The 23,472-nt window shown below is 42.1% G+C and overlaps 1 protein-coding gene across 4 annotated transcripts in view; it reads right to left on the bottom strand.

The window, feature by feature from the left end:
- Positions 1 to 753: 753 nt before the first annotated feature.
- LOC121571295 (AP-1 complex subunit sigma-1A) overlaps positions 754 to 23,472 on the bottom strand; it is a 28,152-nt gene continuing 5,433 nt past the window's right edge. For 3 of the 4 annotated variants that reach the window (XM_041882687.2, XM_041882686.2, XM_041882684.2), the window contains 3 exons: positions 8,917 to 9,025; positions 5,111 to 5,248; positions 754 to 2,967 (listed from right to left, as the gene is read on the bottom strand). In XM_041882687.2, coding sequence (XP_041738621.1) covers positions 2,920 to 2,967; positions 5,111 to 5,248; positions 8,917 to 9,025 — 295 coding nt within the window. In that variant the 3' untranslated portion in view covers positions 754 to 2,919. Of the gene's footprint in view, positions 2,968 to 5,110; positions 5,249 to 8,916; positions 9,026 to 20,511; positions 21,751 to 21,870; positions 22,060 to 23,472 lie in introns of those variants that run through there. The other variant, XM_041882688.2, reaches the window with a different exon arrangement.

The raw sequence follows: 23,472 nt of genomic DNA, 5'->3' as shown, positions 1-23,472 counted from the left end.
GTGGCTGGGTCTTTCAGCATGACAATGATCCCAAACACACCGCCTGGGCAACGAAGGAGTGGCTTCGTAAGAAGCATTTCAAGGTCCTGGAGTGGCCTAGCCAGTCTCCAGATCTCAACCCCATAGAAAATCTTTGGAGGGAGTTGAAAGTCCGTGTTGCCCAGCGACAGCCCCAAAACATCACTGCTCTAGAGGAGATCTGCATGGAGGAATGGGCCAAAATACCAGCAACAGTGTATGAAAACCTTGTGAAGACATACAGAAAACATTTGACATGTGTCATTGCCAACAAAGGGTATATAACAAAGTATTGAGAAACTTTTGTTATTGACCAAATACTTATTTTCCACCATAATTTGCAAATAAATTCATAAAAAATCCTACAATGTGATTTTCTGGATTTTTTTTCTCATTTTGTCTGTCATAGTTGACGTGTACCTATGATGAAATTTACAGGCCTCTCTCATCTTTTTAAGTGGGAGAACTTGCACAATTGGTGGCTGACTAAATACTTTTTTGCCCCACTGTATATGGTAAGTCTATAGACTGACATTTCCTTCTATGGGAATCCACAGGTTAAAACATGCATGGGCATTCACAGTTAACACAACAAACATACCTTATTAAACAATAACTAGCTACATTTACATTTTCAAGAGCGGATAGACGCTCTTATCCAGACCAAGTTACTGTCAGTGCATTCAACTAAGGTAAAAACGACAATAACCAAACCAGAAAGCACAAGTACACAAGTCCTTTCTAATTGCATTTTATTTTTATTATAAAATTACATTCACACGATTCCCTTCGATAATATGCTGCATCCCAAATAGTACCCTTTTCTCTTTATAGTGCACTACTTTTGACCATAACCCTATAAAAGGAATAGGGTACCATGACTGGACCGTAGGTCAATAGTTATTTATCATATGCCACCCATCCCTCATGCTGGATCCCAAATGAATAAAACCCTACACACACACACCTTTTTGAGTCCCTGAAAAAATGCAAATCAAAATATCTTCTAATTTCTTATTCGGCGCAGTTCCAATAATCCACACTAGCGCACTACTAATAATGAAGCAATAGTTCTGTCCCATTGACCATACTAGTATACCACTTTGAATGGAGCAATACAGTGGGCAAAGGCTTCATCCCAAACTGCACCCTGTTCCATATTTCGGCCTCTGGTCAAAAGTACTGCCCTAAATAGGGTGCCATTTGGAACACCACCTAAGTGGTATGCTAGTGTGGATATTGGAATGTAGCCTATGTATTGATACTAATTGGAGTGAAGCAATGTATTGGGAACGCACAATAGCAAGTAGTATGCTAGTATGAATGTTGGAACGTATCTTATTTAAATCAATGGGCTAAAGTCAGGTAATAAGAACACATGTCTACAATCTGAAGCCAAACTCTTCTAGTTTCAGTTTATTCCTATTGGTCTATTCCCTCGTTGCAGACAAAAATATTATTACTCTTTGGAAAGTAGGTATTTGATAGGCGTAAAACGTACTGCATTTAATGTGTTTGTTGGTATAGGAATGGTAGCTAGGTCCATTATTTCTCTAAAAAGTCACGTGTATGTCAAAGTAGTTTGTTTGCCTTTTGTTTTACGTTGCTGCTCAGAAACAACAAACTCTCCCTCTCTCTGCCTATATTTTCGTGCCCTGGGTTAGTCTCATCTGAATCATCATCATCATCACTACATTGCATACTATCACATTGAGCCCTTTCCACATAAACACATTCATGTTAGCACAGCCACACACAGGCTGAGAGACAGAGAAAAACAGTTGCGGAATAGAACGCAGAAATATAATTCTCAATTCTAAGGAACTCTGGATGGATCCGGAATTTGGGAAGAATCATTCTACAGATTGACATATAAATGGGAAGGGCAAGAATGTGTTCTTTGTGTGTACCCCTACAACAGATCCTACTATGGGTTCAACATAACTCACCAATGCAGACAATCAATGTGGTCCCTTAAAAACAATAAAAACAGCAAACATATTATATTATTCTCATAACGTGTGGTACATTTACAAAATATTTAACGACCATTCATTTAAAAGAAAATCCCTGTGTCCCTCAAAATGCCACCCTATTCCCTACATAGAGCGTTAATTTTGACCAGAGCCCTATGGGCCCTGGTCAAAAGTAGTGCACTATATAGGGAATAGGGTGCCATTTGAGACGCACCCTAATCTGATAAAACGTAATCTGTTGGGTAAAATGTTTTGATGTCTTATTTCATCTCCTGCTAAAAAAAGTCTTAAGATGCATTCTGACCTGCGTCTCGAGGGAAAGTTCAAAGGTCAAATCAGACCGTGGTTCAAATACTATCTCAAATACTTAAAGCTGAGCTTGATTGAGCGTCCTGGCAGAACGGAACCAATATAATGGCCTCCCTGCAGGCTAAAGCAAACGCTAGAAGTACTTGAACAATTTCAGATAGTATTTGAACCCAAGTCTGGGTCATACAACAGTAGTAGCTAAATCATTCGGCCAAAAGTGGCACCATTTTCACAGAGCTAATATAAATAGGGTGTGGATCATCATGATAATATACAACAATGTCAGCAATGTCTTGAATTCAGTACCAGAACGTCAATGTGTGAATCTCAATTGACACCCTATTTTACCTAAAAAAAGCTGCACTTCTTTTGGCCAGAGCCCTAGAGTACTATGTGGGAATAGAGTGCCACTTGACACAGCCTTAGATAACAGCTTCCATTCCAGCCCTTACTCCCTCCCAGCCACCCCCCCAAACCCCCTCCATTCACCCTCCACCCAACACACACACACGTCAAACCCCCTTTCCTCCACCCTGTTGCACATGTAACCCAAAGTCCTCTGTCTCTTCGTCTGTCGCCTGATAAAAAGTGCTGGGATCAGAGTACCCTGCTGTCACTACGCCAGGCCCATCTCCTCTAGAACACTTCTTGGAGACTCGTCCTCCTGTAGGGGGAGACGGGGAACAGATGGCTCAGAATAATTGGTGACAAATAAAACTACATCATTCATAGTGATGTTAGGTAAAGTCATAAGGCCCGATTCAGACTTGATATAAGTAGACTCAACGTGGACTTAAGTCAATAAAACATGGACTTAAGTTTAAAAAAAATTGACTTAAGTCCGTGTTAAATCAATAATATAATAATAATAAGCCATTTAGCAGACGCTTTTATCCAAAGCGACTTACAGTCATGTGCGCATACATTTTTACGTATGGCAAATCAACTCATCTCAAGCCTGAATAGGGCACATAGTGAGGTAGAGACATACCCTGAAGGAGGTCAACAGACCGAAACGTTGGTAGTAAATAGATCCATCAAATTGTTCAAAGTATCAAGAATACCAGTGTGCTGGAGTTTTTCCTTCTTTTTAATTAGAGAGATCACTCCTATCATGTACAGTGAGGGAAAAAATTATTTGATCCCGTGCTGATTTTGTACGTTTGCCCACTGACAAAGAAATTATCAGTCTATAATTTTAATGGTAGGTTTATTTGAATAGTGAGACACAGAATAACAACAACAAAAATTCAGAAAAACGCATGTCAAAAATGTTATAAATTGATTTGCATTTTAATGAAGGAAATAAGGATTTCTGGCTCCCAGGTGTCTTTTATACAGGTAACGAGCTGAGATTAGGATTAGTGCTCCTAATCTCAGTTTGTTACCTGTATAAAAGACACCTGTCCACAGAAGCAATCAATCAATCAGATTCCAAACTCTCCACCATGGCCAAGACCAAAGAGCGCTCCAAGGATGTCAGGGACAAGATTGTAGACCTACACAAGGCTGGAATGGGCTACAAGACCATCGCCAAGCAGCTTGGTGAGAAGGTGACAACAGTTGGTGCGATTATTCGCAAATGGAAGAAACACAAAAGCACCATCAATCTCCCTCGGCCTGGGGCTCCATGCAAGATCTCACCTCGTGGAGTTGCAATGATCATGAGATCGTTGAGGAATCAGCCCAGAACTACACGGGAGGATCTTGTCAATGATCTCAAGGCAGCTGGGACCATAGTCACCAAGAAAACAATTGGTAACACACTACGCCGTGAAGGACTGAAATCCTGCAGCGCCCGCAAGGTCCCCCTGCTCAAGAAAGCACATATACAGGCCCGTCCGAAGTTTGCCAATGAACATCTGAATGATTCAGAGGAGAACTGGGTTAAAGTGTTGTGGTCAGATGAGACCAAAATCGAGCTCTTTGGCATCAACTCAACTCGCCGTGTTTGGAGGAGGAGGAATGCTGCCTATGACCCCAAGAACACCATCCCCACCGTCAAACATGGAGGTGGAAACATTATGCTTTGGGGGTGTTTTTCTTCTAAGAGGACAGTACAACTTCACCGCATCAAAGGGACGATGGACGTGGCCATGTACTGTCAAATCTTGGGTGAGAACCTCCTTCCCTCAGCCAGGGCATTGAAAATGGGTCGTGGATGGGAATTCCAGCATGACAATGACCCAAAACACACGGCCAAGGCAACAAAGGAGTGGCTCAAGAAGAAGCACATTAAGGTCCTGGAGTGGCCTAGCCAGTCTCCAATCTGTGGAGGGAGCTGAAAGTTCGAGTTGCCAAACGTCAGGCTCGAAACCTTAATGACTTGGAGAAGATCTGCAAAGAGGAGTGGGACAAAATCCCTCCTGAGATGTGTGCAAACCTGGTGGCCAACTACAAGAAACGTCTGACCTCTGTGATTGCCAACAAGTACTAAGTCATGTTTTGCAGAGGGGTCAAATACTTATTTCCCCAATTAAATTGCAAATCAATTTATAACATTTTTGACATGCGTGTTTCTGGATTTTGTTGTTGTTATTCTGTCTCTCACTGTTCAAATAAACCTACCATTAAAATTATAGACTGATCATGTCAGTGGGCAAACGTACAAAATCAGCAGGGGATCAAATACTTTTTTCCCTCACTGTACATGAAGCCTAATTTTGACGTCTTTTTAAAAACAACTTATTCAGTAAATATCCTTTGCTATCGGTTTTTAAATATGTGATTTCGTTTGTATGTATTGTGTTTGCTGCTAGATGAATTGCCTCATTGAGGAATTAAAGTTTTCTAAATCTGAATCCTACCTCCTGTAGTAGGTCGGCCTGTTCGATGGCCTTGAGTACACTCTTCTTGGACGTGTCTTGGATCTCCCCCCCCATCAGAAACTCATCCAGTATAAAGTAGGCCTTCTCAAAGTTAAAGATGATGTCCAGCTCACATACCTGCCAGGGCACACACACAGAGTGGAATCAGAATCACCTTTATTCGCCAATTACATTTACATATACCAGGAATTTGACTTGGTGAAATGGTGCCAACATCAATAGACAAAATATAGACAGAGGAATTGACACAGTCTACATACAGTATATACAATATATACAGGAAACGTACACCAATTACACGATAGAAGAGTATAAGCAAAGCTAGGGAGCGGAGAGCAGTGTTTTCCACAAGCACATGAAGGAGCCAGCCAAATCGAAAAAGTAGCCAGCCAAGATCCCCTTGGCCGGGGGGGGTGCGCGGGGGTTCTCCCAGGTTAAGATATTTTTGCAGAACAAGACCTATTTTGGTGGCCTCTGGTACGTACATTCTAATGCTAGATTGTATATTTTACCAGCAGCAATCAGGTATTAACACTGATCCAAAACATTTTTGCACTTCTACAGTGTTAAGTTTCATCAGCTGTTCTACAATATGATATAAAACATAGGAAAAACTACATTTTCACTGCACTGGGCCTTTAAAGAATCCTGTAAGAGTCTGCTGACTTTCACAGGCTTCAAGCTCCCTTTTAAGAGGCATTTTCTCAGCCATCTGCAATACAGGTATGACAGGTATGATTGTCTCCGGTAGCCTGTGAAAGCCAGCATGGATAGAATGCAATAATTGACTAATATTTGCCATATTCGAATAATTCTCATGCGCCAACGTATCACCACGGTCCGTGCATTGGTGAAACTAAAATAATTGGATGGTGAAAATTGCCAGCCAACCAGAAAAGCAAGACGAAGAAATTCAGGCATTCTTGAAATTCAGGACAATCCTTATCCTGCAAATAAACTATGTATATAGTAAAAAATAAATATTTTGCAAGCAGTAGGCATTTAGAATTAAATGTGGAGTGGAGCTGGATAGTTATACTCGACTTGAGTGGGATGAGTCACTGACATGATCTTCCTGTCCGATTTTGCGCCCCCTCGGTCTCATGCGGTGGGGAAGATCTTAGTGGGATATACTCCGCCTTGTTTCAGGGTAGTAAATTGGTGGTCTGTTCATATCCCTCTGGTGATGTGGGGGCTGTGCTCTGGCAAAGTGGGTGGGGTTATATCCTGTCTGGGGGTATCGTCGAACAGGGCCACAGTGTCCCACGACCCCTAGTCTATGTGCGGATATCTAGGGTTAGTGTCATATCTGGTGTAATTCTCCTGTCTTATTTGGTGTCCTGTGTGATCTTAAGTATGCTCCCTCTAATTCTCCCATCTCTCTCACCCTCTCTACCCTCCAAGAGGACCTGAGCCCTAGGACCATGCCTCAGGACTACCTGGCCTGACGACTCCTGGCTATCCCCGTCACAGCTGGTTGTGCTGCTGATCCAGTTTCTGCTGTTCTGCCTGCGGCTATGGAACCCTGACCTGTTCACAAGACGTCCTACCTTATCCCGGACCTGCTGTTTCGACCCCCTCTCTACTGCACCTGCTGTCTCGACCTCTGAATGCTCGGCTATGAAAAGCCAACTGACATTTTCTCCTGAGGTGCTGACCTGTTGCACCATCTATAACCACGGTGATTATTACGCAACATGCAACAATTTCAACGACTTTACTGAGTTACAGTTCATATAAGGACATCAGTCAATTGAAATAAATTCATTAGGCCCATCCATGGGTGGGCCTGGGAGGGCATAGGCCCACCCACTGGGGAGCCAGGCCCAGGCAATCAGAATGAGTTTTTCCCCACAAAAAGGTCTTTATTACAGACAGAAATACTCCTCAGTTTCATCAGTTGTCCAGGTGGCTGGTCTCAGACAATCCTGCAGGCGAAGAACCCGGATGTGGAGGTCCTGGTCTGGAGTGGTTACACGTGGTCTGCGGTTGTAAGGCCGGTAAGTTGTACTGCCAAATTCTCTAAAACGACGTTGGAGGCGGCTTATAGTAGAATTCTCTGGCAACAGCTCTGGTGGACATTCCTGCAGACAGCATGTCAATTGCACGCGCCCTCAACTTCAGACCTCTGTGGCATTGTGTTGTGTGACAAAACTGCACATTTTAGAGTGGCCTTTTATTGTCCCCAGCACAAGGTGCATCTGTGTAATGATCATGCTGTTTAATCAGCTTATTGATATTGCAAAGGAGAAATGCTCACAAAAAGGGATGTAAAAAAAATGGTGCATAAAATTAGAGAGAAATAAGCTTTTTGTGCATAGGAACATTTCAGGGATCTTTTATTTTGGCTCATGAAAGATTGGACCAACACTTTACATGTTGCATTTATATTTTTGTTCATTATATGAACGTTTGAACACCTTGAAGAACGATCTGGCCTTAATGGCCATGTACTCTTATAATCTCCATCCGGCACAGCCTGAAGAGGACTGGCCACTCCTCAGAGCCTGGTTCCGCTCTAGGTTTCTTCCTAGGTTCCTGCCTTTCCAGGGAGTATTTCCTAGCCACCATGCTTCTACATCTACATTTCTTGCTCTTTGGGGTTTTAGGCTGGGTTTCTGTATAAGCACTTTGTGACATCTGCTGATGTAAAAAGGGCTTTATAAATACATATGGTTGATTTGCTTGGTAAATGTATGTGCCAGCAAACAATAGGCTAAGTGGATTTCGAATCGTCGTTACCACACTACTATATGGGACATGCAAAATCATGCGTTCTCCCTCTGTGTAAAGAAATTTGACTGCAACCACAGCGCACACAACACACACACACACCCAGGTAACGAGATGCGGGACAGACAGCAGACTGTCAAACCAGCTGTGTTTCCCTGTCAGCGCTCACTTTGTGACTGACAGGCGCCTGTCAATAGATTGCTAGAAGATCCATGTCGTTCATTCTAATGGTTGAGGGCTCGGCAGACTTTTTTCTGACTAGTGAATTGAAAAGTTGCCTAGTTAATTTATGTGGAAAAAGCAGCCGGCTGAAAATATGTCTAAACCAAATTGGCTGTATAGCCGACAGACGACACTGGTGGAAAATATGGAGAGTTGAATAGATCAACAGAGGGACAGTGAGCGGGAATAAACAGCATATGGTGCGAGTCATCGACTTACATGAAAATCCTTAGATTGTCCGGTAGTAATATAGAAGAGAGGCAGGGAGGATGAAATGGAAGAGAAGCAGGGAGGATGAAATGGAAGAGAAGCAGGGAGGATGAAATGGAAGAGAAGCAGGGAGAATGAAATGGAAGAGAAGCAGGGAGGATGAAATGGAAGAGAAGCAGGGAGGATGAAATGGAAGAGAAGCAGGGAGGATGAAATGGAAGAGAAGCAGGGAGGATGAAATGGAAGAGAAGCAGGGAGGATGAAATGGAAGAGAAGCAGGGAGAATGAAATGGAAGAGAAGCAGGGAGGATGAAATGGAAGAGAAGCAGGGAGGATGAAATGGAAGAGAAGCAGGGAGGATGAAATGGAAGAGAAGCAGGGAGGATGAAATGGAAGAGAAGCAGGGAGGATGAAATGGAAGAGAAGCAGGGAGGATGAAATGGAAGAGAAGCAGGGAGGATGAAATGGAAGAGAAGCAGGGAGGATGAAATGGAAAATATCTGATGAGATGAGAGTGGAGGTGAGAAATAAGCAGTTGGAGAGAGAGAATGAAGTTGGCTAAAGAGATAATGAAAGAGTTGGCTAGAGAAGTCAAATGAGAGAGAGAGCGAGAGACTCACACTGCCGAAGTACTTATCCAGTAGCTCTACGAAGCGGTGGATGACCTCTAGAGTGATGAGTTCGTTGTCCTGCTCCTCCACCGCACAGCAGAAATACAGACTGGCATACCTATAGAGCGCGCACGAACACATACACACCTTATTAGCGCAAACAGCATGCAGAGGCGGACTGGAAGGAAGGAACCCAGAAAACCCCACACAGTCTTTGGGTTATTGAGGTTCAACACACCCACACCTTCTTCATTGAGGTTCAGCTGAGAACTAAACGTTCTGGGGAAATCCATGGAGCTCCAGCCAGTCAGTAACCCAGGGCCATGTTCAGTAGCCAAATGTTGTCAAACGTTGCAGATAGAAATGCCACGAATATAGCCAACATTTCTTAATCTACATGTCAGAGGGGCATGTTGTTCTACAAAGCATATTCTATCTGAACGTTCCAAAACGTTGCGTCCTACTGAACGCACCCTTAGACAACTAATAACTACTGAAAGATAAGCTATGCACTATACCATGTGTAAGTATGTGTGTTGTTTCCAAACGCCAGCCCCCCCAAGTACCCCCAACAGTACATATTTTTGTTGTGGTCCCGGACAAGCTCACCTGATTCTACTTGTCAACTAATCATCAATCCCTTGACAAGTTGAATCAGGTGTTTTTGTCCGGGGCTACAAAGAAAATGTATGCTGTTGAGGGTACTCGAGGACCGGAGATGGGAAACACTGTATTAGAGCATTAGCGAAGTCAGTCAGCTCTTTGACTCTCACCTGGCCAGAAACAGGTATTGCACTACACTGCAGAGAGCACTGTTGAGAGTTTCCATCAGATTTACCTGTGTTTTCTGTTTCCCTCTACAGTGCCTTCAGAAAGTATTCATACCACTTAACTTATTTTCTTGTTACAGCCTGAATTCAAAATGGACTAAAATGAGAGAAAGAAACATCTCACCTATCTGCACTCAATACCCCATAATGACAAATTGAAAACAAGTTTAGACATTTTAGCAAATGTATTGAACATGAAATACATAAATATCTCATTTACATAAGTATTCACACCACTGCGTCAATAGATGTTAGAATCAACTTTGGCAGCGCTTACTGCTGTGAGTCATTCTGGGTAAGTCTCTAAGAGCTTTGCACACCTGGATTGTACAATATCTGCCCGTTATTCTTTTCAAAATTCTTCAAGCTCTGTCAAATTGGTTGTTGATCATTGCTAGACAACCATTTTCAAGTCTTGTCATACATTTTCAAGCAGATTTAAGTCAACCCATAACATGATGCAGCCACCGCTATGCTTGAAAATATGGAGAGTTGTACTCAGTAATGTGTTGTATTGGATTTGCCCCAAACATAACACTTCGTATTGAGGACAAATAGGTAATTGCTTTGACAAATTTTTTGCAGTTTAACTTTATTGCTTCGTTACAAACAGGATGCATGTTTTGGAATATTTTTATTCTGTACAGGCTTCCTTCTTTTCACTCTATCATTTAGGTTAGCATTGTGGAGTAACTACAATGTTGTTGATCCATCCTCAGTTTTCTCCTATCACAGCCATTAAACTCTAACTCTTTTAAAAAGTCACCATTGGCCTCATGGTGAAATCCCTGAGCAGTTTCCTTCCTCTCCGGCAACAGAGTTAGGAAGGACACCTGTATCTTTTCAGTGACTGGTTTTATTGATACACCATCCAAAGTGTAATTAATAATGGTTTTTCTTTATTTTTTACTATTTTCTACATTGTAGAATAATAATGAAAACATAAAAACTATGAAATAACACATATGGAATCATGTAGTCACCAAAAAAGTGTTAAACAAATCAAAATACATGTTATACTTGAGATTCTTCAAGTAGCCACCCTTTGCCTTGATGACAGCTTTGCACACTCTTGGCATTCTCTCAACTGGCTTCATGAGGTAGTCACCAGGAATGCATTTTAATTAACAGGTGTGCCTTGTTAAAAGTTAATTTGTGGAATTTCTTTCCTTCTTAATGCGTTTGAGCCAATCAGTTGTGTTGTGACAAGGTAGATTTGCTATACAGAAGATAGCCCTATTTGGTAAAAGACCAAGTCCATATTATGGCAAGAACAGCTCAAATAAGCAAAGAGAAACGACAGTCCATAATTACTTTAAGACATGAAGGTCAGTCAATCCGGAAAATGTCAAGAACTCTGAAAGTTTCTTCAAGTACAGTCGCAAAAACCATCGAGTGCAATGATGAAACTGGCTCTCATGAGGCCCGCCACAGGAAAAGAAGGCCCAGAGTCACCTCTGCTGCAGAGGATAAGTTTATTAGAGTTACCAACCTCAGAAATTGCAGCCCAAATAAATGCTTCACAGAGTTCAAGTAACAGACACATCTCAACATCAACTGTTCAGAGGAGACTGCGTGAATCATGCCTTCATGATCCAATTGCTGCAAAGAAACCACTACTAAAGGACACCAATAAGAAGAAGAGACTTGCTTGGGCCAAGAAACATGAGCAATGGAGATTAGAATGGTGGAAATCTGTCCTTTGGTCTGATGAGTCCAAATTTGAGATTTTTGGTTCCAATTGCCGTGTCTTTGTGAGACGTAGAGTAGGTGAATGGATGATCTCTGCAAGTGTGGTTCCCCCCGTGAAGCTTGGAGGAGGAGGTGTGATGTTGTGGGGGTGCATTGCTGGTGACACTGTCTGTGATTTTTTTAGAATTCAAGGCACACTTAAACAGCATGGCTACCACAGCATTCTGCAGATATACACCATCCCATCTTGTTTGCACTTAGTGGGACAATCATTTGTTTTTCAACAGGACAATGACCCAACATACCTCCAGGCTGTGTAAGGGCTATTTGACGAAGAAGGAGAGTGATGAAGTGCTGCATCAGATGACCTGGCCTCCACAATCACCCGACCTCAACCCAATTGAGAAGTTTTGGGATGATTTGGACTGCAGAGTGAAGGAAAAGCAGCCAACAAGTGCTCAGCATATGAGGGAACTCCTTCAAGACTGTTGGAAAAGCATTCCAGGTGAAGCTGGTTGAGAGAATGCCAAGAGTGTGCAAAGCTGTCATCAAGGCAAAGGGTGGCTACTTTGAAGAATCTAAACATAAAATATATTTAGATTTGTTTAACACTTTTTTGGTTACTACATGATTCCATATGTGTTAGTTCATAGTTTTGATGTCTTCACTATTATTCTAATATGTAGAAAATAGTAAAAAAATACAGACAAACCCTTGAATGGGTAGGTGTGTCCAAACTTTTCACTAGTACGGTACTTCAATAAATTTTTTCAGCTGGTACCGAGGGACCTTAAGACGAGTCTTGTGAGGTCTGTGGGCATTCTAGAGCAAAACAACCGACGTGTTTGTGAGTGTCTCACATTTCCACAGAGGGTTCATATTAGTGTGTAGCCAAAACTGTTCGGACGCTACAGACAGAAGTTGGTAGATCGGCTGTACCAACTTCAGACGAGTCCCAAGACGCTTGTGGGGGTCGAAGAGGAAAACGGAGAACACTATCATGTTCGTGAGTCTCATCTTTCCATCCGTTCGGATGCTACAGACGATTTTGTGAGAAGACCGATTTTCGGGATGTCTCATGGTCTGACAAACACTGCTCTAGCTCTGTCACCTTTCACCGCAGATGCGGAAGTGCGACCTCGGATTATGTGGTAGAATCCACTTTGACATTAATGGGGTATTGTGTGTAGGCCAGTGACAAAGAAACTCTTAATTGAATGCATTTTAAATTCAGGCTGTAACACAACAAAACGTGGAAAAAGTCAAGGGGTGGGAACACTTTCTGAAGGCAATGTATGTGGGCCGGCACCCGTTTCTCACTGGGCCATGGCTCCGGCGGACCTGCCCTGACTTGGGGCCAAGGCCAAGCCACTGGTAGTTTTCAGCTGGCATTTACATAAGAATGGCTAACTGTGAACTTTAACAACTTCTCACAAAGCAACTTGATGCAGAGGTTGTTGATTCTGCCCGCCCCAAGTCTTTAGTGTCACACTCCTGATGGAAACAATTACACTAAAGCTTACATTAACACTAGGCTTGGGCGGTATCCATTTTGTCATACAGACCTCGTGCCATATCGGGATATTCGGTTATACCGGCACAGAACACAAGGGGCACTATTTTCTATCCCCACCGCCTCTGTAATCTAAAGGTTAGCAATGCCAACAGGTACATATAAAATCCCATAGTGAATGCTAACTAAATGCTAACGAGCGCATTGCGAACATTTTATACAGTCTCTGATCTAAACCATTTTTAGGATGGACATCCCAACTCATAAAGTTATACAATTAACTCAAAAATGCTACTCACAGTTTGTTGCACGCACAAAACAAATGTTAGACAGCAAGGCTCTTGATCCAGGAAGGGATTCTCTGCTGTTACAAAGCGAAGCTTGACTTTGGAAGAAGGTAACCACTTAGCTAGGTAGCTAACTAGCTACTAAATTAGCAAACCAAATGCGCAACTGCAGAGTATTAAGCACATTTTAGACAGTTAACTTAATAGTTATAAAAAATATCTAGCTGGAAAACATTTCGTTGTGAATTCCATACTGTAACTAGACCACCTGGTGCATGCTACACAACAGTGAGTGACTCACAAGGCTCTGGTCTCTTGTTGTTGTGTGCTTGTAAACAAATACCACATGACTGGGGACTACCAATAAGCTTCATAATGAAATATTGTGACAGCTGAAATGAAGAACGCGATCTCCTTTATATCCTAAACATATTGCACAAGTTGACTGCAGGTATTTACTTAAGTAGCAAAAAAGATTCACATTTATTAAAAAACTTCAAATAAATAGTTTCAACGGTATTGAAAAACCATCCCATGGCTATTTCCAAATATCCCGGTATACAGCCCAAGCCTAATTAACAAAAACAATGGCGACACAGGTGTGGGGTAAGTCTTAGGTGGAAGTGCAGCATAAGCTTGTACAGAATCACTGTGGTGTAGATTAACGTAGGATCCTATGGGCAACTTCTACACCGAGTGCTGTGTGTGGATGGCTTCTGTATGAGAGGTGGGAGGAGGAATGAGTGTTCAAATGGTGAGTCACTGAGCATCAGTTGGAACGGAAAACGCTGTCAAATGTAAAATCAGTGTTTTGGGAAAACAATACCAAACACCCCTCAAAGACAGCCTGGAGCCTGGGTGATAACGCCAGGAGATAGGTTGGGAGACACACACACACACACAGAGTAATATCATGATGTGACAGGTAAGTCTCTTTTAATGCCCCCCTGGAACCACTTTTGAAGAGCAATTACTACCAGTAGAGGGAGGGAATTAGTGTAACGCCAAACACTGAGTCACTGGCTGATTCGTCATTCCAACCAAGACGACTCATTTTCAGATGAGACAGTTGGCAGTTTACAGATGTTTTATTGAGCCCGTCTTAACATTTAGTGTAGTCGCCTGGTTTGGCTCCCTCACATGGGCAAGTCTGAATACCCTTGAGAGAGTTGTGCAGGTCTGTGGTAATATTGTACGGAGAAAGCAAAAGGCTCTCCGTGACATTTACAAAGAGCGCAAACATAAGGATGGGCAAATAAAATACTTTGGATCTTACACATCCACTGAACAGCCAAAATGCAGTACTGCCATCAGGGAACAGACTCAGGTCGTCTTAAAACCAAGAGAGCCACTAACAGCTTTGTACCGGCATCAGTATGGATTTTAAATTAAAACTGAGTTGTGTGGTTTGTGTGTATCTTGTAGAGCATGGCTCTTTCATGAAATAGATTTTTGTCACTTCCATTTATCTTGTATAGGCCTAAACATTGGTAATGTCATGTGTGAATGTTGCCGTTTATATGTCTAGTATACATCTTTATCTTATTCGACTTGCCACAACTGAAGTTCCTTTCGGATAAAGTAATACCATTTTTGTGAGTGTTTGAGTGAGTAAACATAATTTCAGATACTTATGTTGAAGTCGGAAGTTTACATACACCTTAGACAAATACATTTAAACTCAGTTTTTCACAATTCCTGACATTTGATCCTAGTAAAAATTCCCTGTCTTAGGTCAGTTAGGATCACCACTTTATTTTAAGAATGTGAAATGTCAGAATAATAGTAGAGAGAATGATTTATTTCAGCTTTTATTTATTTAATCACATTCCCAGTGGGTCAGAAGTTTACATACACTCAATTAGTATTTGGTAGCATTGCCTTTAAAATTGTTTAACTTGGGTCAAACGTTTCGGGTAGCCTTCCACAATAAGTTGGGTGAATTTTGGCCCATTCCTCCTGACAGAGCTGGTGTAACTGAGTCAGGTTTGTAGGCCTCCTTCCTCACACACGCTTTTTCAGTTCTGCCCACAAACTATAGGATTGAGGTCAGGGATTTGTGATGGCCACTCCAATACCTTGACTTTGTTGTCCTTAAGCCATTTTCCCACAACTTTGGAAGTATGCTTGGGGTCATTGTCCATTTGGAAGACCCATTTGCGACCAAGCTTTAACTTCCTGACTGATGTCTTGAGATGTTGCTTCAATATATCCACATCATTTTCCTTCCTCATGATGCCATCTATTTTGTGAAGGGCACCAGTCCCTCCTGCAGCAAAGCACCCCCACAGCATGATGCTGCCAACCCCGTGCTTCACGGTTGGGATGGTGTTCTTCGGCTTGCAAGCTCCCCCTTTTTCCTCCAAACATAACGATGGTCATTATGGCCAAACAGTTCTATTTTTGTTTCATCAGACCAGAGGACATTTCTCCAAAAAGTACGATCTTTGTCCCCATGTGCAGTTGCAAATCGTAGTCTGGCTTTTTTTGGCGGTTTTAGAGCAGTGGCTTCTTCCTTGCTGAGCGGCCTTTCAGGTTATGTCGATATAGGACGTGTTTTACTGTGGATATAGATAATTTTGTACCGGTTTCCACCAGCATCTTCACAAGGTCCTTTGCTGTTGTTCTGGGATTGATTTGCACTTTTTGCACCAAAGTACGTTCATCTCTAGGAGACAGAACGCGTCTCCTTCCTGATTGGTATGATGGCTGCGTGGTCCCATGGTGTTTATACTTGCATACTATTGTTTGTACAGATGAACGTGGTACCTTCAGGCATTTGGAAATTGCTCCCAAGGATGAACCAGACTTGTGGAGGTCTACAATTTTTTTTCTGAGGTCTTGGCTGATTTCTTTTGATTTTCCCATGATGTCTAGCAAAGAGGCACTGAGTTTGAAGGTAGGCTTTGAAATACATCCACAGGTACACCTCCAATTGACTCAAATCATGTCAATTAGCCTATCAGAAGCTTCTAAAGCCATGACATCATTTTCTGGAATGTCCTAGCTGTTTAAAGGCACAGTCAACTTAGTGTATGTAAACTTCTGACCCACTGGAATTGTGATACACAATTATAAGTGAAATAATCTGTCTGTAAACAATTGTTGGAAAAATTACTTGTGTCATGCACAAAGTAGATGTCCTAACCGACTTGCTAAAACTAGAGTTTGTTAACAAGAAATTTGTGGAGTGGTTGAAAAACAAGTTTTAATGACTCCAACCTAAGTGTATGTAAACTTCCGACTTCAACTGTATGTGTAGCACGCAGTAGCCCTTGTTACACATTTTCAAGTATGTATGTGAACAGAGCATGTAGCAGCTACATGCGGTTTCACACAACCAAGAAAAAATACTTAGGCGGCCTGTCATACCAAATAGTGTCGTCCCCCCCCCCCCCCGGGTCACAATGGGATTCAATGAGTTTTAGCTTCTGTTGCTAGAACTTGCAAAATTCTGACAGGATTACGTAATACACCAAAGCGTCCGTTGCTATGCTGGTTGCTTGGCTCTATTTTACCTCGTAGCGGTGGCGAAGGAAGGAGGACACGGGTAGTTCTAGGTCTATTTCAACTCATAAGCGCTCACTCAGTCCGCGCAAAGTTATTACCTCAGTATTGCTCTACAAGAACAGTGTTTTTGACGGTGACAACCTGCTACTTCAGAGGACTGAAAAGAGAACACTCTTTCTTTACCATATATTTCTCTTCATATAAGAAAATATTGTTAAATAGGAAGAAATACACTACCGGTCAAAAGTTTTAGAAAACCTACTCATTCAAGGGTTTTTCTGTATTTTTTACTATTTTCTATATTTTAGAATAATAGTGAAGACATCAAAACTATGAAATAACACATATGGAATCATGTAGTAACCAAAAAAGTGTTAAACAAATCAAAATATATTTTATATTTGAGATTCTTCAAATAGCCACCCTTTGCCTTGATGACAGCTTTGCACACTTTGCATTCTCTCAACCAGCTTCATGAGGTAGTCAACTGGAATGCATTTCAATTAACAGGTGTGCCTTCTTAAAAGTTAATTTGTTGAATTTCTTTCCTTCTTAATGCATTTGAGCCAATCAGTTGTGTTGTGACAAGGTAGGGGGGTATACAGAAGATAGCCCTATTTGGTAAAAGACCAAGTCCATATTTTGGCAAGAACAGCTCAAATAAGCAAAGAGAAACGACAGTCTATCATTACTTTAAGACATGAAGGTCAGTCAATACGGAAAGAACTTTGAAAGTTTCTTCAAGTGAAGTTGCAAAAACCATCAAGCGCTATGATGAAACTGGCTCTCATGAGGACCACCACAGGAATAGAAGACCCAGAGTGACCTTTGCTGCAGAGGATAAGTTCATTAGAGTTACCAGCCTCAGAAATTGCAGCCCAAATAAATGCTTCACAGAGTTCAAGTAACAGACACATCTCAACATCAACTGTTCAGAGGAGACTGTGTAAATCAGGCCTTCATGGTCGAATTGCTGCAAACCAACCACTACTAAAGGACACCAATGAGAAGAAGAGACTTGCTTGGGCCAAGAAACACGAGCAATGGACATTAGACTGGTGGAAATCTGTCCAAATTGGAGATTTTTGGTTCCAACCGCTGTGTCTTTGTGAGATGCGGTGTTGGTGAACGGATGATCTCCGCATGTGTATTTCCCACTGTAAAGCATGGAGGAGGAGGTGTTATGGTGTGGGGGTGCTTTGCTGGTGACACTGTGTGATTTTTTAAAGAATTCAAGGCACACTTAACCAGCATGGCTACCACAGCATTCTGCAGCAATACGCCATCCCATCTGGTTTGGGCTTAGTGGGACTATCATTTGTTTTTCAACAGGACAATGACCCAACATACCTCCAGGCTGTGTAAGGGCTATTTTACCAAGAAGGAGAGTGATGGAGTGCTGCATCAGATGACCTGGCCTCCACAATCCCCCGACCTCAACAAAATTGAGATGGTTTGGGATGAGTCGGACCGCAGAGTGAAGGAAAATAAGCCAACAAGTGCTCAGCATATGTGGGAACTCCTTCAAGACTGTTGGAAAAGCATTCCAGGTGAAGCTGGTTGAGAGAATGGCAAGAGTGTGCAAAGCTGTCATCAAGGCAAAGGGTGGCTATTTGAAGAATCTTAAATCTCAAATATATTTTGATTTGTTTAACACTTTTTGGGTTACTACATGATTCCATATGTGTCATTTCATAGTTTTGATGTCTTCACAATTATTCTACAATGTAGAAAATAGTAAAAATAAAGAAAAACCCTTGAATGAGTAGGTTTTCTCAAACTTTTGACCGGTACTGTATGTACAACCATTTTTCATCTAGCTAGTTGGTCATCTACATGTTGCTAGCTATACTTATAGTTCAGTGGAGGCTGCTGAGGGGAGGACGGCTCATAATAATGTCTGGAATGGAGTAAATGGAATGGTATCAAACACGGGGATGTGGAGGATACCATTCCGTTGACTCCATTCCAGCCATTATTATGAGCCGTCCTCCATTCAGCAGCCTCCACATACAGTGGGGAAAAAAATTATTTAGTCAGCCACCAATTGTGCAAGTTCTCCCACTTAAAAAGATGAGAGAGGCCTGTAATTTTCATCATAGGTACACGTCAACTATGACAGACAAATTGAGAAAAAAAAATCCAGAAAATCCCATTGTAGGATTTTTAATGAATTTATTTGCAAATTATGGTGGAAAATAAGTATTTGGTCACCTACAAACAAGCAAGATTTCTGGCTCTCACAGACCTGTAACTTCTTCTTTAAGAGGCTCCTCTGTCCTCCACTCGTTACCTGTATTAATGGCACCTGTTTGAACTTGTTATCAGTATAAAAGACACCTGTCCACAACCTCAAACAGTCACACTCCAAACTTCACAATAGCCAAGACCAAAGAGCTGTCAAAGGACACCAAAAACAAAATTGTAGACCTGCACCAGGCTGGGAAGACTGAATCTGCAATAGGTAAGCAGCTTGGTTTGAAGAAATCAACTGTGGGAGCAATTATTAGGAAATGGAAGACATACAAGACCACTGATAATCTCCCTCGATCTGGGGCTCCACGCAAGATCTCACCCCGTGGGGTCAAAATGATCACAAGAACGGTGAGCAAAAATCCCAGAACAACACAGGGGGACCTAGTGAATGACCTGCAGAGAGCTGGGACCAAAGTAACAAAGCCAACCATCAGTAACACACTACGCCGCCAGGGACTCAAATCCTGCAGTGCGAGACGTGTCCCCCTGCTTAAGCCAGTACATGTCCAGGCCCGTCTGAAGTGCATTTGGATGATCCAGAAGAGGATTGGGAGAATGTCATATGGTCAGATGAAACCAAAATATAACTTTTTGGTAAAAACTCAACTCATCATGTTTGGAGGACAAAGAATGCTGAATGCATCCAAAGAACACCATACCTACTGTGAAGCATGGGGTTGGAAACATCATGCTTTGGGGCTGTTTTTCTGCAAAGGGACCAGGACGACTGATCCGTGTAAAGGAAAGAATGAATGGGGCCATGTATCGTGAGATTTTGAGTGAAACCCTCCTTCCATCAGCAAGGGCATTGAAGATGAAACGTGGCTGGGTCTTTCAGCATGACAATGATTCCAAACACACCGCCCGGGCAACGAAGGAGTGGCTTCGTAAGAAGCATTTCAAGGTCCTGGAGTGGCCTAGCCAGTCTCCAGATCTCAACCCCATAGAAAATCTTTGGAGGGAGTTGAAAGTCTGTTGCCCAGCGACAGCCCCAAAACATCACTGCTCTAGAGGAGATCTGCATGGAGGAATGGGCCAAAATACCAGCAACAGTGTGTGAAAACCTTGTGAAGACTTACAGAAAACGTTTGACCTGTGTCATTGCCAACAAAGGGTATATAACAAAGTATTGAGAAACTTTTGTTATTGACCAAATACTTATTTTCCACCATCATATGCCAATAAATTCATAAAAAATCCTACAATGTGATTTTCTGGATTTTTCTTTCTCATTTTGTCTGTCATAGTTGACGTGTACCTATGATGAAAATTACAGGCCTCTCTCATCTTTTTAAGTGGGAGAACTTGCACAATTGGTGGCTGACTAAATACTTTTTTTCCCCACTGTATATAGTTATAGGTCTGTCGTATTGAGGTATCTAGCTATTTGTATTTATTAGGGATCCCCAGCAGCTACTCTTCCTGGGGTCCAAACATATTAAAGCACTTACATTACTTATAAAACAAAAGATAAAAGTACATTATATTACATTATTACACCACTACATATCTACAATACAAAATGTTTAATACCACCATACAACAATATCACAATGTGTGCATATGCATGTATCTGTACCTATAAATTAAACCTGATCAATCAAATGGATAGGTGTAAGCAATTATGGTCATTCCAAATGCCCTTAACTAGGTGTCTTCGCTAGACAGAAAATGAGAAAGAAAGGATTAAAGTGAGAGAGGGAGAGAGAGGTGGGCAGAGAGTGGAAGACAGACAGAGAGATGGAGAGAGAGAGAGAGAAAGACAGCAATGCAAATGTACTTAGACTTGAGTATTTCAACAACTCTTCTGTTCCAAGTTGTTAGGCAAGCATATGTACCTACGGGGGAAGGATGGCCAGCCACACAGAAGGGTGATTTTTCCTAAGGAGGAGAAGGAGGCCGTGCTGACCGAGTTGCATGCTGGCCATTTCGGAGTGAAGCGCATGATAGCCAAAATCAACCTACGCTTCTTCTGACTGAGAATTGTCAAGGAGGCGGACAGCTGGGCAAGTGAAATAACCTTTTGTTTATCAATCACATTCTTTTATATCTGAAATTATTATGATTTCAATTGATGTCATATCAGAGAGCACACAATGTTTCAATTTGTCACTTTGTGCTTAATGTTCAGTACCCTGTCTAGCCTGCCAGAAGTTTGAGAGGGCGAAGACTGTGGCGCCGGAGATGAAGCCCATCAAAGTTGTTTCACCATGGCACATGATTGGTAAGTGTCCCAATTCAAATTTTGCCCTGATAAGTTGTTTGGTAATGGTTGCTTTATTTGACCACAGCAGAGTTCAATATTATAGAATGTGTGTGTGTGTCAGTATGCTTACAAATATGAAAATCTGCATGCTGTATGACACAGATACGGGTAAGAATAAAGTAATCTTCTCTCTAACACTTTAAATGTTAGGGGTGGACCTCATCGGACCACTAAATGTTAGGGGGTGGACCTCATCGGACCCTTCACGAAATCCAGGAATGACAACAGCTGGTGTCTGACGCCGACCGATCACTTTACCAAGTAGGTGGAGGTAATACCCATTAAGGTCAGTAAAGGAAGAGTACGTGCTTAACTCTAAATTCCCTTCTGTAACCAATTATAAAGGGTGCTTGGATCCCAAAATAGATTTTTGTTTTGTATGATAGCCATCAAGGACGAGACTGGCGAGGCCACCTCCAAGGCGATGATGGATATCTTCAACACCCAGGGTTCTCCTGAGGTCATCTTGAGTGACCGAGGTCATGAACGCTAGAACAAGGTACGAATGTTATAGGTTATATTCTATCACCAATGGTTTGTCTTATTTATTTTTTACAATTTGTTTTTGTTTTTCCATGGTACATAATTAGACATCTTTCAATATCTTACATTGTCAATAGATATCGCTTTCCTACCCCCTCCTCCAGGTTTGGTGAATGGACCAACCAGACCCTCAAGACTGACATGGGAAAGTCCCTTGATTGGTACCAGGAAGGGTGGGCGAACAACCTGAAGGTAATTCTCTTTGCACACAACAGCAGCATCCAGGCCTCCACCGAGTACGGACAGGAGCCGCAGCTGTTGACGGAGGTAAACAATGCAATTGTATATACAATTATTGCATATACTGTAGTCTTTCAAATTTGTGATTGACTTAGTGTTTGTCTATTGCTATTTTTGTATAACGTGTTTCAGATCACTGAAACCCCACCTGACGTGGTAGAAGTTGCCCAACCAGATCAGAATGCCTTCGAGGACCACCTTCAGGCACGGACTGAGAAGGATGTGGAGGTTTTTGACCAGGTAAAAATGATTGTCCGCTGTTAATTTATGTTCTGGCCCTCCAAGAGATATGTAAGAAATGTTTTTGTAATATGAAATATAATTGCATTTATTCCTATTATCAATCAAGGTGAGACTGAACATCTACAAGGCGCAAGAGAAACAGAAGGAGAGCTACCGGAGCAGAATCAAGAAGGGGACCAAGTGCTACGACATCCGGGCGAATTACTTGGTTTGGAAGAAGGACGAAAGGAAGGCGAGACCTGGGAAACCTCACTGCTCTTTCGCTCCTAGCTGGGGTCACCATCTGTTAAAGAGAATATAAAAAATCTCAGAGAATAACTATTTGCATTTGCACACAAAATAACCTGAAGCTAGCTTTAGTTTCCCTAACACTGATATTTTTCTCTTTGTCTTCCTAGGGTTACCTCGGTGGAAGCCAATAATCTTCTCCAGTTGGAGCAGTTGGACGGTCGACCACTGAAAGCACTGATGCCCTACACTTCGGTGAAGCCCAATAGACAAAGTATATTAAGCTTTGGTTGACATTTGAGAAAGCAAGAAATTGTAGTTATGCAGAGTTTATAAAAATGTACCTCTTCAATTTTCCTCTCCAAATGACTTTAGGACCATCGACTGTCCGAGCCCCCCAGGAGGTATCCCGTCCACCAGAACCAGTGAGCTCGGATCAGTCTGATTATCTGTGCTCTGAGTCGAAGGGGGACCAGCTTGAGGTAGGCTACCAAAAGTGTTGAAAAGTACATATCTCCCATTTATATCAATGCAATAATCCATCACATTTTCTCCCAGTAAAGTGTAACCTGTGTGTTTGCTTGTTTACATCTGTCTCCTAACCTGTTCCCTTTAACTCTGCTCCTGTTCTCCAGGACATAGGGGTTCTGCCCAACACCCAGACGTGGATCCACCTGATGTCCTCCATTACCAACCACCCTCCAACTTTTCATTACATCATCTACAGCTACTGTTATCATTATCTGCTAAGAAAGTTATTGCTCTAGCATACTGGGCACATAATTTGTGAGATATACAGATTAACTAAAAACACTAGCACTGCAAACACTCAGAACAAAGAGAGCAGCAGTGCCTGGACTTTGCAGTCTCCCCCTTCAAGTCCCCCTTCCGAGACTAACTACCTGTTGAGAACAAGTGACAGGCAGAACCTCCCACCCACACAGCAACCACCTCCTC

Source organism: Coregonus clupeaformis, chromosome 8, assembly GCF_020615455.1.
Source record: "Coregonus clupeaformis isolate EN_2021a chromosome 8, ASM2061545v1, whole genome shotgun sequence".
Classification (NCBI taxonomy): Eukaryota; Metazoa; Chordata; class Actinopteri; order Salmoniformes; family Salmonidae; genus Coregonus; species Coregonus clupeaformis.
This window is presented reverse-complemented; position numbering and strand designations above follow the sequence as displayed.